This window comes from Puma concolor, chromosome B2 (assembly GCF_028749965.1).
Source record: "Puma concolor isolate L17-30 chromosome B2, mPumCon1.1.hap2, whole genome shotgun sequence".
NCBI lineage: Eukaryota > Metazoa > Chordata > Mammalia > Carnivora > Felidae > Puma > Puma concolor.
In genome coordinates this window covers 52,652,771-52,669,825 of record NC_141671.1, presented here as the reverse complement: position 1 = coordinate 52,669,825, position 17,055 = coordinate 52,652,771, and the positions used below count along the sequence as shown (strand labels likewise).

General features: G+C 36.8%; 1 protein-coding gene across 1 annotated transcript in view; it reads right to left on the bottom strand.

Annotated features, from left to right (window-relative positions):
* MLIP (muscular LMNA interacting protein) overlaps window positions 1–17,055 on the bottom strand; it is a 252,780-nt gene that overhangs the window by 63,631 nt on the left and 172,094 nt on the right. Inside the window, exon 10 of the mRNA XM_086707084.1 lies at window positions 8,879–8,923. Coding sequence (XP_086563210.1) covers window positions 8,879–8,923 — 45 coding nt within the window. The remainder of the gene's footprint in view (window positions 1–8,878; window positions 8,924–17,055) is intronic.

Below are 17,055 nucleotides of genomic sequence, written 5' to 3'. Positions count from 1 at the left end.
CTTGTATCGGCTGACTCTCCCTCATGCCTCTCCTCCGTGATGTTCTTTAGCCATTTTATGGCTATTTATTTTTGATTTTGAACTCATTTTCAGTCAAGATAATGTTTGTGATGATTTCTATATGTACCTGAGAAGTCCTGGACGGGGAAACCGTGCCTACAGTACATTTTATGTTTGTCTTGTGGGAACTCTAGGACTTTCACTGCTTTCCATTTTATTTCATCATCTTAATATTCCTAAACTTAAAGAGTGGTAGAACCTGAAATCTTCATGTTCCAGAAGTTTAGAACCATTTTCTCATTGATGGCTCTTTTACCAACTAAGAGTGTTGGATGAGATGGTGGAAGCATTTATACTTTTTTTTTTTTTATTCCATGCTTCATGGCCAAAGTGGACTTCTGGCATCCTGAATGTATACAAAGGATTCATTTACAAGTTTTAGACTTACTAAATACTGAAAGTTAAAATCTGAGCTCCTGGCTCCTAGCACATAGGTTCTGATGCGCCTACATTCTGCTAGAGCTTTAGCTTCTTCTTAACACCCCCACTTGGAGTTACCATTCCATTTCTGGCATTCAAACATTTCTCTTTCTTTACTTTAGATTGGGTTACATAAACTTGTTTTGTTTTTTTTTTTTAATTTGAGAGAGAGAGAGTATGAGTTGGGGAGAGGGGAAGAGGGAGGGAGAGAGAGAATCTTAAGCAGGTTCCACACTGAGCACAGACCCCACTGTGGGGCTCAATCCCATGACCCTGGGATCATGACTTGAGCCAAAATCAAGAGTTAGATGTTCAACAGACTGAGCCACCCAGGCACTCCACATAAACATTTTTAATAATTACATTTTATCAAGCATTTCAGCATTTAAATGGGAGGCTGAGCTTCCACATCAACAGCCTTCAACTTTGACAGGAAATAGTCAACATACAAATGCTTAATTACAAGTATACTTGGCTGAAATATGATAAAGTTGTGTTCCTAAGATATTTACATTCTTGTTGAAATTGCAAATGTTTTCAAGGTTTGTTAGAGGTGTGTCAATACTGTTTTTACTCTCTGAGATATGAATGATAACAGCAAACTGAGAGCTTAGTGATTCTTATGGTATTGCCAAGTATATAGAAGTATGAATCACCAAACATATTCACAAGGCACCTGCAGCCCTTCTCACCCTGTGCCCAGCATTGTTTGTTTTCTGCTTTTTCACTCATGCCTTTCTTCACAAGGACTATCATTGTTTGCTGTCATACATGGTTGGTCTATGGCAGCAGGGTATCTTGGCTAAATGTTTCCCATCTCTAATTGCTGGTGACCAGGCAAGTGTACACGGAGGTTTATGGCTATTCTGTGCTGCAGAAAACTGCATTTTAGAATGCCCATCAAATTCAGTTCACATGGGGATTTGCTTTTAACCTCACGATGCAATATAAGTAATAATTATTTCCTCTAAAGTCTTACTGTTTCCCTATAGCTAATTTTTCATTATTGCAATAATGAAAGAATAATCTATGGATCCCCTAAGTTAAATTAATAGCTCCTGTGAAATATGCTAAATTGAATGTGGGTATCTTGACTAAAGCACAACACAGCTAAATTTTCATCTCGATAAATATAGGAAAGAAGAGGTTACACGTTAAAAACAAAATATTTGTACAATTTAACTACATTCCTAACATTTAGTAGTATGTGGTGCTAAATAGTACCAAGTGATCATAGGGAAAAAATAAAATGCTCAAGAAAAACATTAATTAAATTAGGGGAAAACCCAAATATCTTTGTATTCAGTCTCCATAAGTCCCTCAAATTCCATCATTAGGAATTACAATGTTATAATAAGATGCTTTAGGCATCCCCATTCCATTTTTATTTTATCTAATATAATGGGTTTCACATCACTTTTATGAGAAACTATTCCTAGAGAAAGGATAGAATTAAATGTGAACCTCAGGGTGGAGTAAATACTTATAAAGCCACTAGAGATCCTTTATCCAAGAAAAAGAATATTGGCTTATGTGTTTAAAGAGTATCACCAGATTCTTTCAACCAACCTAACCATGTCAAGCCCTTTGAGAAGCCTTGCTTTGTTTTCCTAATACAGGTTAGCAGTGTTTATTCAATGCTGCATCTATAACTATGTTATTAATACTGTAGCAAATATTTTCCAAAAAGTGAGGAAAGATTGTCTGGTGAGCTGAGATTAGAGCAGTGAAAGGTGGGAGAAAGCAGCTCTATCCGAACCACTGTTCACAGGTTGGCTAAATGAAGGTAGAGAAGCAACTTGATGTACCTACAACTAAACTAGAAATTGTATTGGAACAACACTAAAGATTTTAGTTATTCATGTCTATCAACATTAATACTAACTGTGAGGAACTACGATACTGTGGAAGGTAAGAATGGCTGTTGTGCGAAATAAAATCCTATAATCTATTCTATGGCCTCTAACATCATTTTAACCATAAAAGGAAAGGAAAGTATAAGAAAGGAGGATCCATGTTAACCAATGTATCGTCATCTTAAAAACTGTGAAACCAACAGTCAAAAAAATGTGAAAGTCAAAATTTCTTACCTCAAAGAAAATGTATTAAAGAGTTAGATTACAAGGAAAGCAAAAGAGTTAGACAAAGAAAAGAAAGGAGAATTTGAAGTCCACTGAAAAATAAATTCCTACAGAAGGCCACCACTGTGCCAAGCCAACTTTGGAGAAACCATTTTGCTTTTCCAAAGACTTGATATCGAGGCCCAGTAAGTACAATGAAGCTCCTTTGTCAGTGTCTAGATTGCTTTTGCTTGCAATGTGCAGCTTTTCCCCATTCATGACACATGTCCTTTTGGCTGGTATCACACCAGCTCTCTCCCCGGGGTCTGGAACAAGATCAAGTGGTTCCACTTGCCTTTGCCTTCTGCACTCTAAACTTCCACTTTTGGCTTGTTGGGTTTTTTTGTTTGTTTATTTCTTTTCCCCCCCTTTCAGCAGCCACATCCCTCTCACCTGAATATAACAACCAGTTCAATATCACTAAAATGTCTTTCTTCTACCTTTTCTCTGTTGACTAATTAACCCGTATTTCCTTTTCTCATGGCTCAAAGAACTGTAATTAGTGATAATGTGTTAACTAAATACTTCTCCCAGGCAAGACTACTCTACACATGGGCAGTAGGACAAATTGTAAAATATTAACGGAGCACTTAATAATCACTGAATACTGAGATTGGTATTGAGGAAATATAAAATGATAAAATACTGTCTTTCCCTTCACCTAGCGAGTGTTCCTATTATTTGTACATAAGTCACGATGGACACAAAAGAATGAATCCAGTGGTATGCATGTTAGGCACCAAGCCCCTAGACATACATTATGAGGCATCATATCTTTCTTGCTTCACATTATTTATTCTAACTATCTATAGACATTACCCTGTATGACTATCTCATTAGAAACCATTTTATAAGTTAGCAATACATTCCTAAAAGACCTACATACAAAAAGTAGATTTGAAAGTGTTTAGGGGCGCCTGGGTGGCGCAGTCGGTTAAGCGTCCGACTTCAGCCAGGTCACGATCTCGCGGTCCATGAGTTCGAGCCCCGCGTCAGGCTCTGGGCTGATGGCTCAGAGCCTGGAGCCTGTTTCCGATTCTGTGTCTCCCTCTCTCTCTGCCCCTCCCCCGTTCATGCTCTGTCTCTCTCTGTCCCAAAAAAAAACAAATAAACGTTGAAAAAAAAAAAAAAAAAGAAAGTGTTTAAAAAGTTTGAGTCTTTATGCTAAGGAATGATAATTCCAGCTTATCGTGAACATAATCAGTAGGCAGGATAAGTGGGCATAGTGACCAGTGACAGACACTGTTTATATGTGCAAATGAGGAGATAAAAGGTCACATCAAGGGGAAGTTTGGCTGAAATATGGCACCTTTGTGTTTGGTAAAGTCTAAAATGATGATGAGAAGGATGCAAGACATAAAGTGTCTCATTAAATCTTCTCTCTTCCTCCTCACTTACTAGAACCCAGATAATTATCTTTAATTCTTTCTTCATCCCTTTTCACATAAGCATACGTTAGAAATATTTCTGAACGAAAAAAAGAAGTAAATGAGAATAATCAGAAGAGTGGAATTTCTTGCTTGAAGTGTTCACAATTCTTCCTGTAACTCATCAAATCTTTGGTCACATCCTACGGAAGCAGATCTGGACTGAGGTCTGGATTGAAATGGACTAGATTGAAGTCTCCTCTTACCTTAAGATCTGTGACTACATTAAGCATGCAGCGCCTCTGGAACACTCCAGCATAGCGACATTTCCAAGTATAGCAACAAAGGGAGTATGTGAGCTGACTAAATTGGAGACTGTGACCTTTATTTGAATACCTGTATATATAGTGGGGAATATTCTTAATAAAGTTTGACACATTTTTTAATATATTGTGATATTTTGAAAGCAATATGCTTCCATTGTTATGAATTTTTTCTGTCCCTCAGGCTCATTAAAATGGGATCTTACCTGTTTACCATATAATATTCAATAGACCTATCTCTGTTATTTTTCTGGCTCTTAAAAGTAACTCATGAAATGTAAAGAGTTGATAAAATAAGTTTTTATCTATAGATTTTGATTCCAACTAAGGGTTTTTTGATAAACTAGTAATAGGACTAATACTTGCCTTATTTTCTGAGTTTGCTCTTTATTAGGAAAGCATACTGTGACTTTGAATTACTTGAATGAAATAATTTATACCAGTAGTAGTTAATGAAAAATAAATATTTACTAAGACAAATGTAATGCAAAAGCAAAAAGGACATTCCTCTTCAAAGGTGGTAAAGTGAGAACAGAATAAAATAGAAATTCAAATAGAAAATTCATTCTGTTACTTAAAGGGAAAGAAATTTTCTTAAAGTGTCATGAAAAACAGTACCTCTTAAACATTATCTGATAAACTATGAATTAATTTATATGAGAGTGATTTAAAACGTTAGAAATATAGTAAACATCATTTTAGATATTGTCACTAAATTTGAAAACATTCAAAGTTTACACTGAAGATTACTGAACATGAAGAAATAATTTCGACCCAGAATATAAATACTAATGGATAAAATATTTAAGGAAAACAAACTATTCCCATATTCTCTGTACTTCTCACACAAGTATTTTTTTAATGTTTTCAATCTTTATTTATTATTGACAAGGCATGAGCAGGGGAAGAACAGAGAGAGTGTGAGACACAGACTCTGAAGCAGGGTCCAGGCTCTGAGCTATCAGCACAGAGCCTGACGCGGGGCTCAAAGTCATGAACAATGAGATCATGACCTGAAGCAAAGTTGGATGCTCAACTGACTGAGCCATCCAGGGGCCCCAATTCTCACACAAGTATTAATGGTAAGGGCTTTGACATGAGGGAGACCTGGGTAGGATTTTGCCTACTCTGACTTCTAAGACTTGGTTTCCTCCTTTACAATATGAAGATCTTGAAATAATAATACCCACCTCATAAGACTGGTATAAGTTTAAATGAAATACTTAAACTTCACTTGAAAGATAAGAGCTCAAACCAATTGAAAGTAATATTAATAACAAATTAAGATAATCAATCTTGCAATTGACCTGTGGAGATCACTGTGACTCGACATGTTGTTAACCTAGTTTAAATTCTATTACACTTAAGAAAAGTTCAATTAAATTACTTTAAAATAACTTGCAATTCAAGTACACCATGAATTGAAGAAAGCTTTGACTAATTAGACTGAATTGATGGTGCTTTTCCTGCATCTGTCTCATCCTAGAAAACAGACTATGTGAAATGTAACAATATATACAATAAAGAATAAGAAGAGGAAACTAACTGATTTGCATTTTGGTTTCTCCTTCTTCTTCTTTTTTTTTTCCCCATGGAGAAAAGGCACCCTTTCACCAAAAGGCCCAGAAAGACGAATTAGTCATACAAATTCTCGTTATTTAATAAAGCCATTATAATCTTCCCAGGAAAACTGGAAATCCAATAGATATATGAATACATTGAAAACTAGTAACTTTGTAAGTCTGCTTTCACATCAGTCAGTTCTATGGCCAGCTCTTCTCTAATTTCTACAAGAAAGTATCTTGCTCATTTACTATTGTAAGTGTTTACTATCTCCCCCATTATATGCTGCAGAAATGGGGATCTTATTATTGGGTTGCTGCCTCACCCCAGTAACTTCTCAGTGAGTACTAGGACATAGTAGACACTCAGTAACTATTTGTTGAATCAATGAGCAAAAGCTCATTGAATAATAGAGCTGAACAATTCTGACTATATTTTCTACTAGTTATGAATCATAGATTGTATACTATACTTTTAGAGAGCCCCCAGAGGTCAGAATTTTGAGCAGTCTGTGCTAATCGACTTGAGAATACCCTGAAACGTCACAAAACTTTGTTTCTTGGCTTGAATTTAAGTCTTCTCTTTTTTTTCCTCTGTGGCGCAGGAGTTGGTAAACTATGTGATCTCTGTTTTTGAACCTAATCTAAGAATTTCTACGAAGTCAATGACACACCAAGTCCCAGCAGCTACATACTGTGAAGATGTCTAGTTTCTTCAAAGTGTGAAGAGAGACCATGAGATACTGTGAAAAGACCTCTCAGATTTGCTTTTGAGCTTCCACGGGAGAGAAAGAGAAATATATAGGAAAAGATTAATTAATTAATTAATTAATTAAGTCAAATCTTTTCAAGTCACACTTAAGGTGAGGCATCTTGCAGCTCAGCAAATACGAATATTAGAATTTCTAGAAGAAAGAACATATAAAATCAGAACATACTGTATTTAAAATTGATTGTTCACCTAAGACCAACAACACTTAGAGCTGAAATTTCATTTTTTTCTCCTCAAAATAAACGTATCAGACATCACTTAGTAAATGTAATAACTGCAGCCAAATATTTACAAGTGTGACTTCCTTATGCCTTGGCACCAAAAAAACTGGGTTTTACATTCCATTGTAAAATTATCCTTTATCATCTTCCAAAAGAGACAGACATATTTGAGGTGTCACAAAGAACAATTCAAATGTCACATTGTAAGAGAGGGCAAAAAACAAAGCTTATCACTCAAGAAACCAAATTTAATCAAAGCCAAAAATCGTATCTGAATCAGAGTTCATATTTGCTCTAGTCTACACTCAATCTATTTGATGACTCAGTGTTAACTTTCAGTGACTCAGATGCTCTCACAAAGTTTGGGGCAAATGTTAACCTATTTTAATTAAGTTTGATAACTGATTGAAGAATAATTTGAAATAAACTCTAACTATGGAGATTGAAGCAGCCCCTCCAACTTTGATTCCAACTGCTATCAAATTAACCACCCCTGGGGAGGGGTGAGAGGAAGTATCAGCCCCTTACCACCTTACTGTAAATGAGTCTCAATCAGAGGCACTTTGGTGACAGATAGGAATAGGTGAGAAAGGAAGATGAGAGAGTAAAACATTTCAGCTATTTTTTCTTAGGTCTGGCTCTTGTAGCATGCGTGAGTCACAAAAAGTATTGAAACATCTTTAGAGAACTTTCTTTTCTTGCACCCAACTTTAGACTCAAGGAAGTCTGCTAAATCATGGTGCTTCTACTCTTCCCAAGATAGGGAGGAAGAAGAGAAAGGGGGAGGCATAGATGCAGAGGAAATCAAAGGAAGATAAGAGGAAAAAAGGGAAGAACTATTACTTATTCCTGTATGTCAGAACCACATTAAGGGCTTTTCATATACTAACCAATATAAATTGTACATCAGGCAATTATTAGTTTCCCAATTTTATAGATGAAAAAACTAAGGTATAGAAGTTAAGTGACTTTCTAGGATCAGACAGTTAGCAAACAGCCATGCTGTGATTTAAACTTGGTTACAGCCTACCAAATGTCTCTACTCTTATGTTACTCCAAATGGTTTCCAATAAAAACAAAACATAAGAATGAAAATACTCTAAGCAGTGTTCCTATCCATACCTTCTATATGTCATTTCCTGAGTAGGATAAAATTCAGTGATTTCATCCAACTTATTATTTTCCTTAGGGAGACCCAAATAAAGACAGAAATACATAAATTGGAAAGAAGATATATCACAAAATATATAATAAATATTCATTCTTTGATGATGATGATGATGATGATGATGATGATGATGAAAAAAGCATAGTAGAAAATATAAGGCATAACCTAAAAGAAAACATTTACTGGTTTTTTATTTAACTAAAAACTAAACACTTGTTTAGGAGACAATCTTGTTTCTGTTGAATATAGTTGATCAGAAATAGAAGTGGGCCACATGGTGGATCATGAGGTGAATAAAGAGTAGGAATGAAGTGAGGCTACATCTGTATTCCTAAGACATTCAGAGACAGCTCCATATAATTGATCAAGTATGTGAGGCTGTATCTACCCATCTATTAGTCAATTTTTGCTCATAAGTAGAAATTAGTTTATTTGACAATAATTTAAATGCAAGAAAGCAACAAATGAGTCAAAACCAACAAAACTGGCAATCCCATTGGAAATAGACAAATCTTAATGTTTCGAGTATATGTGCTGGCTCATTTATAATAAGCACAATAAACCATTACAAAAATGAAAATGTCGTCTAAGCTTCGATAATTAGAAAGACAGCAAGCAGGTGTTGGAGTTCTGCTTTATTTAGCCAAGCTAATCAAACTAGACCTCTCTTAAGATGGAATTTATTCAATAAACTTACCTGACATAACCTGATTTTCCACATCTGGACCGATCACACCATCCTATCCCTTTCCACTTATGAAAAAATCAACTAATTCAATTTTAATGACCATATAATTGAGTTCCCTTCAAAGCATACACATGTACCCATTAAAAAAACAGGATGTATCATTATGAAGGGACTTACATATTTGGTTTCTCGACCAGCTGCTCTCGGAAGAGTTGTAGGCATCTGTAAAAAAATAAAAATAAGTATACTACTGAAGTAACCACAAAAATACTAAAAGTAATTCAACTTCTGGGATAAGCGTTCACCTTTTGTTGCTATTAAGACTTTCTAAACATTCTTGTCTCTTTTCTATACAAAAGCCTTGTCCCTTTGAAAATTATTTTATTAAACTATGTCACTTCATTATTCTTTTTATTGCCATTATCTATCAGCTTGCTGGTAAATTTTGCCTTATTTATTGATTACATCCATTCATGGATCATAATGGACCCTCATGTGACTTTTGCCATTTTCAAAATGTACACGGAAGTCTATACCCCTCTCACTTATTTTGAGCTTCCCAACTCCAAATGTATTCTCATCCATTCCATTTCACTCATCCCCTCTCAAAGCCATTCCTAGACTTTGCCTTCACAAATAAAATGGGAAATCTGTGAAATTTCAATTTTTAGCATTCTACCCTGAGAACTCTAGCTCCTATTCACCATCTTCACTTCTCAAATGTCCCCAGTGCAATGTCCCTCATTGAGACTTCGAAATTAATGAGCTTTACCAGTTCCATTGTGGTGTTATTACCTCTTAGTTTACATATATTTCATATTCTCAGTTGTTTTAACACCTTAATTTCTCTTGCCTCTCTCTCTCTTTGTGACAAACTCACCTTTAATAGAAAACAAAAGAAAAGAAAACAACAACCCTGGATAGACTTTATCATCCATTTTCTCTAAACTTGAGAAGTAAAACATTCCTGAGGAAACTCTCTCAACCAAGCTAATTGATTTCATTATAAATTAATGGTCATTAGCCTTAAGTGAGCATTTAATTCTGCCTAGTGAGCCCATAATTTTTCTCTTGTAGGCCCACTTTCCCACTTTTTGACATGAGATGGCCTATTTGATTCATTCATCTCCTTAGTAAATACTTACTGTATATCTACTGTGTGCCAGGAACTATTCTACACCCTGTATCTTATCAGTAAACAAAATAGACAAAGATGCCCTATGCTTGGTAAGCTTACATTCTAGCAGGAGAGAAGACAAACAGTATAATAATAAATAAGTAAATTGTACCATATGTTAGAAAAAAATCATACCGCATATTACATTGTATGTTATACAACAACAAAAGAATAGAAATAATTTGAAGCCTCAGGTAATATATTCTTCCAGAGAAAATCTTCTTTGTTTCTGCCAAATAGCTTACTTCTTTTAGACAACCCAGATACGAAGAAGGTCAAGAGTGCTGAGGGTTTACAATTTCAAATAGGAGGGTCAGTCTAGAGAAGGTGACATTTGGGCTAAGATTTGAAGGAACTGAGGGAGCTGGAGATGTGAACATCTAAACAAAGAGCATTTCAACTAGATGGAGCAAATTAAAAGTTCTCAAAGATAATTTCCACATCTGAGAATGGTGGCTCAAGAACTCAAAGCAATCCTTCCAAAACGGACAAAAGATGGGTAAAATATTTAAAACAATATTGACATATTATTTATTAAAAATGTCAATGAGGGGCGCCTGGGTGGCACAGTCGGTTAAGCGTCCGACTTCAGCCAGGTCACGATCTCGCGGTCCGTGAGTTCGAGCCCCGCGTCGGGCTCTGGGCGGATGGCTCAGAGCCTGGAGCCTGTTTCCGATTCTGTGTCTCCCTCTCTCTCTGCCCCTCCCCCGTTCATGCTCTGTCTCTCTCTGTCCCAAAAATAAATAAACGTTGAAAAAAAAAAAAAAAATTTAAAAATGTCAATGAGCTAACAAGAGAATAAAGAATGTGGGGGCAAGATAAGGAGAAGATGGAAATCCAAAGAGAGGACTCAAGTATTTGAGACCAGCTTTTGACCTAGAGATGTTTGACAATAACGATGAGTTGCTCGAGAAGCTGATCCAAACTTTTGACAATTTCAGAGATGTAGGGAGATAAAAGTCAGAATCCATGACCCACCAAAATTAGATTGAGCCCCAGGAGTAAGACTGATCTAGAAGACCTCATATAGTCTTCAGTTTGGCCTCAAACCATTGACAACTGTTTATAAAAAATTAACCCAAAACTTTAAATTAAGTTATCCTTCTTTGCTAATGCTCCTGGTGTCTGATAGAAGCAAAGAAAAGACTATCCATAGTAAGATAATATCATATTAGCCCTCAAATAATTTATTTAAATAAACTTCCAAGTAGCATATCCAACACACAATCGGATTCAGATACACAAACAGATAAGACAATGTGAGAATGGGCAGAAGTAAAGAACAACCAAAAAACACCCACAGAGAATCCAGAAATTTGTTTTCTTTGAGCCAGACAAAAACAACCATACTTAATCATGCTTCCTTTGAGATAAAAGTTAAGCTTGCGAATGTTTACAAGGAACTAAAAACTATAAAAAGTGACACAACTGATTTGAAGAAAGAACAAAATGTGCCAAGGCAGGAGCATGCCTGGCACATTCGAGGCCACGGCAAGGAATCAGGCAGGGCTGGGGTGTTGTGAGGAAAGCAGGAGAGCAGGGGAGGGGCTGATGGAAGGTTCCAGAGACTAGAGCATAGAGGCCCTTCCAAGAACTTGTAAGGACGCTGGTTTATAGCTACAGGAAATGTGTAGGTACTGCTGGTTTTAAGCCGAGGGGAGCCATAATCTGACTTATGCTTTAAAAGGATCTCACTCTTTGATGTGTTCAAAATGAATTATAGTGAGGCAAGGGTCGAAGGGGAAAAACTATTGCACTATCCAGCAAAACATGACGATGGCTCAGCAGTACAGAAGTTATGAAATAATCATATTCTACATGTATTTTTAATCGATGGCAACAAGGTTTCTAATAGAGATGTAGAATATGAGAGAAAGAGAAAATTAGAACTTGACACCAAAGTTTCTGGCCTTGAGCAAATGAAAGATGAGAAGTCTATAGATAGACATGGGTAGGCAGGATATGGAATAGTTGTGTTTTTTTATGTTTGTTTGTTTTTTTGTTTATATATATAGAGAGAGAATACAAGCAGAGGAGAGAGAGAGAGAGAGAGAGAGAGAGAATCCGAAACAGGCTCCAGGCTCTGAGATGTCAGCACAGAGCCTGACACGGGCTCGAACCCACGAACTGTGACATCATGACCTGAACCGAAGTCAGATGCTTTACTGACGGAGCCACCCAGGCGCCCCTGGAATAGTTTTTGTGGGAAGAAATCTAGACTAAATTTTTCAGATATTGATTAGAAATCTAAATGAAAATGGACAGTGGGTATTTGGGAGCTGGAGTTTGGGAGATAATCCTGGACTTGAGATATAAAGTTGAGAGTTCTCAGCATACAGTTGATCTTCAGAACACCAAAGGAGTAAATGTAGAGAGGAGGGAGAAGCCCAAAGATAGAGTCCTGGAGCACTCCAACATTAATAGTTTGGGGAAGAAGAGGAAGAATCTTCAAAGGAGCTTAAGAAATAATACTGATGAGTGAGGTAGGACAAAAGCTGAGAGAGCAGGGTGTCCTAGAAGGCACTAGAGGAATGTGTGCCAAAGAGGAGGGAGTATCACCTGTCTCATTTTCTGTGGGTATGACAGCCTGACCAGGGCTGAGTTTATAGTAATGGGAACCTGGGGAAAGTAGTTTGGGTAGCACAGTAGGGGCAAAGCCTGAATGGAAGGGACTTATGAGGGAATGAGAGAAGAATCGAAAGCAGAACACATAATGGTTTTCAACTTTTCCTTTTTCAAGCTCTTCCCCATCATATGGTTGCTTTTTAATCTCAGTTAATAATCTTAAACCTTTCTTCACTGAAAACTATTAGTTATCGAGTAACTAAAAATATGAATTGCAAAATTCTTCATTTTGCCATCAGCCACCTACAAACATGCTTTGCACCTGTATCTGACATGTCCTCTGTTTTCTGTCCTATTACAATAGTGGATATTCCCAGCTTTTTTTATTTGAAGTTTATTTATTTATTTATTTTTTTATTCAGAGAGAGAGAAAGAAAGCAAGCAGGGGAGGGGCAGACACAAAGGGAGATAGAATCCCAAGCAGGCTCAGCACTGTCAGCCCAGAGCCCGATGTGGCGCCTAACTCACTCACGAACCATGAGATAATGACCTGAGGTGAAATCAAGAATGGGACGCTTAACCTACGGGGCCACCCAGGTGCTCCTCCAGCTTTTTATCAAAGGACATTTATTTTAATCAGGCTGTAAGTTCCATGTCCTTCTGAGGACTTTTCATCCTTCAGGGTCTCCCTTTCTTTTGCATAATCAGCACCTCCCTCTAGTGCATCTACCCCACTAGCATGCCAACTTGCTCTTGCCATTTTCAGCTTTAAAAAGCAAACCAAAAGTTCTTCTTTGACCCGTTCCCCACCCTCCCAGACCCAATCTCCTTCCCCCTTTCACAGCCCAACCTTTCAAACTGGTTGTTTTTGTCTGTGTGTTTGTTTTACATGCTGTGTCTCTGCCTTCTCACTTCACAACACTTTCCAACATCAGGGATGAGGAGGGCAGAGGGGTAATGTGAGGGATCAAAATGTGAGGGTGGTGAAAAGAAGTATCTGTGAGAACAATGTCAAGGTGGTCCTTCAGCTTGGCTGGGGAGAAGGGGACAGTTAAGCATAGGTTTGGTCAACTCCTGATGCTTTTCTCAGGGAAGACAATGGGAACAGCTATTTGAAGGAGAGTCTGGAAGGTACGGGGCGGCGGGGGGGCAAAGTTGAGGGATACTGTGACCAGGGTGATGGGAGCGCGGTGTGGGAGAAATGGTTGACATCAGATATTTTTTACAGCCTGAGACTCATGTTCCTTCTGTTATTCATAGAACATAAACAAAAGACAAAACTCAGCAGGACTGGTAAATCCTAGGCACCAAGCTTTAGTATCTGGCATCTCAGGCACCAGGCATATTTGCAGCCAAGGTAGCTTACATGCTCAGAGAACTTTGAGTCCCCATGGAAAAACAGTAAGACATCTGAAAAATGGAAATACTGCAGGACAAAACAATGGTTCCGTCATTCCTCTCCTAGGTTTTTACCCAAGAGAAATGAAAGCACACGTGCGTACGAAACCTTGTTGATAAGTGTTCTTAGCAGCTCTATTCATAATAGAACCTAAGTAGAAACATCTCAGTTGTCCATCACTGGTAAATAGTTAACACATGGTACAACCATACAATGGAATACCACTCAGCAGTGGAGTACAAATGAACTATTCATACATGCAAAAACATGGATGAATCTCAGCTGCCTTGTCAAAAGACTACATGCTGTATGATTCTATTTATATGACATTCTTGCAAAGGCAAAAGTATAGAAACAGAGAAAACATCAGGAGTTGTACAGAACCTGGGTTAGAGGGAGGGATGTACTATAAAGGAGCACAAGAGAACTTTTACGTTTGATGGAAGTGTTTTGTACCTCAGACGTGGTAGTGGTTGCACAACTGTATTATGCTTTGTGAAAATGCATAGAACTGTACACTGAAAGGGTAAATTTAACAGTGGGTAAACTACACCTCAATAAACATGACTTTTTAAAAAAAAATAATGTTTATTTATTTTTGAGAGAGACAGAGCATGAGCAGGGGAGGGGTAGAGAAAGAGGGAGACACAGAATCTGAAACAGGCCCCAGGCTCTGAGCTGTCAGCACAGAGCCAAATATAGGGCTTAACTCTGGAACGTTGAGATCATGACCTAGGCCAAAGTCAGATGCTTAACTGACTGAGCCACCCAGGTGCCCCTAAAGATGACTTTAAAAAGGAAAATTATAGGGGCACCTGGGTGGCTCAGTTGGTTAAACGTCTGACTCTTGGTTTTGACTCAGGTCATGATCTCAGAGTTTATGAGTTCGAGCCCTACATTGGGCTCCATGCTGACAGTGTGAAGCCTGCTTGGGATTCTCTCTCTCCCTCTCTCTCTGCCCCTCCCTGACTTGTGTGCTCTGCCTCTCTCTCAAAATAAATAAATAAACTTAAAAAAAAAAAGGAGAACTATATCCAACATAATAACACAGGGATTAAAGGACAGAAGAGACACTGAACAAATTCTAGAACTGAAATATCACATCAAGGAATCCCCTTGAAGGAATTAGGAAACAATAAATAGAAAAAATATATATAAAGATTCAGACTTAAAGAATACAGAAGCAAAAGTGACAAAATCACTTTATGAGTCCCAGGAGGAAGAAACATTTGAAAAATTAGTGACTAAAATTTATCCTGAATCTGAGGAGCAGAAAAGGTTGAAGACTTCATAGGAGAAGTCACAGAGAGTACCAATCCAGATAAACAAGAGAAAAAATGCATACTTGCATTATAGGAAAAATCAGTAACATTATAGATAAAGACAAAATTCTATAAACCAAGAAACAGACTCTTAATTCCAGAGAACACACTGATGGTTACCAGGGGGGAAGGGAGTGGGGGAATGGGTTAAATAGGTGATGGGGATTCAGGAGGGCACCTGTCATGATGACCACTGAGTAATGTATAGAACTACATTGTATACATATTCGGATTCTGTATCTCCCTCTGTCTCTGTTCCTCTCCTGTTTACACTCTGTCTCTTTCTGTCAAAAATAAAGATTAAAAAAAATTAAAAATGGAGCACATGAGTGGCTCAGTCGGTTGGGTGTCCAACTTCAGCTCAGGTCATGAGCTCACTGTTGCCGAGTTTGAGCCCTGCTTTGGGATCTGTGCTGACATCTCTGAGCCTGGAGCCTGCTTTGGATTCTGTGTCTCCCTCTCTCTCTGTTCCTCCCCAGCTTGCACTCTGTCTCTCTCTTTCTCTGTCAAAAATAAATAAAGGTAACAAAAATTAAAAAAAAAAAAAAAAAACCTACAATGTTTACCTAAAACTAGCATAACACTGTATGTTAACTATAATGGAATTAAAATAAAAAACTTAATAAGAGGTAAGAACTGGATAGCCAAAAAAAAAAAAAAAAAAAAAAAATCTAAAAGATTACAGAGCCCCTCTGTAAGCCACCACTCTGTAACAGAGGAGTAAATATCATCCTGGAAAAATACTTTACAAATATGTTGTTGAAGAAAAAGAACCAAGGGAAAAAAAGTGCTGAAGAGATGGGACCTATACTTGTCTGTTCAACAGAACTATAATTTAAATGAAAGAGCAAAATAAAGATATTCTCAAAAACATAAGCCATAGACTCAACACAAAAATACCTTGTTGTATATAATTTTCAGCAAGATTCTACCAAAGAAAAAATAAATAAATCTGGGAGAAAGCTATGCATGTGTGAGAAATCAGGATCTAAATAAAGATGAGATCAAGAAACATAACCATAAAAATTCAGTTAGAAAAGTCAAAACAATACTAACAAATGATGTCTGTGTGTATCTTAATTAAAAATGGATGGAAGGAGGGCGCCTGGGTGGCGCAGTCGGTTAAGCGTCCGACTTCAGCCAGGTCATGATCTCACGGTCCGTGAGTTCGAGCCCCGCGTCGGGCTCTGGGCTGATGGCTCGGAGCCTGGAGCCTGTTTCCGATTCTGTGTCTCCCTCTCTCTCTGCCCCTCCCCCGTTCATGCTCTGTCTCTGTCTGTCCCATAAATAAATAAAAAAAAAAGTTGAAAAAAAAAAAATTTTAAATAAAAAAAAAAAAATGGATGGAAGGAAAGAGTGCTATAGTATTTTCCTAACTTTAAACAAAGATATTATAAGCTTTAAAATTAATAGGAAAATAAACATATTATTACCTTTGAAAATTTATGTGTAACTAAGAAAAGTAACAAAAATGTAAGGAAAATAGTCAAAAAATTTAAAAAATTCAAATTAGTAAATGTCAAATATCAGAAGGAAAGCGGGAAAGTAAAAAAAAAAAAAAAAAAAAAAAATTAAGCTCCCAGGTAAATAGACTTTTGGATTGAACAAACGTGAAATCCAGAAATAAGTCGTTCTGAAAATAATAAGATGAAAGGGGACAAGAAGATTTTTAACTAGTAGAAAATAGTAAAAAATAAGGACAAAAGTAATAGAAAATGGTGACAAAAGCTATATCTAAGAAAACATGAATTTATATTATATATATATAATATATATTATATATATATTATATATATATATATCTATATATATATAATTTCTATATATATTTCTATATATATCTATATATCTATATATCTATATATCTATATATCTATATATCTATATATAT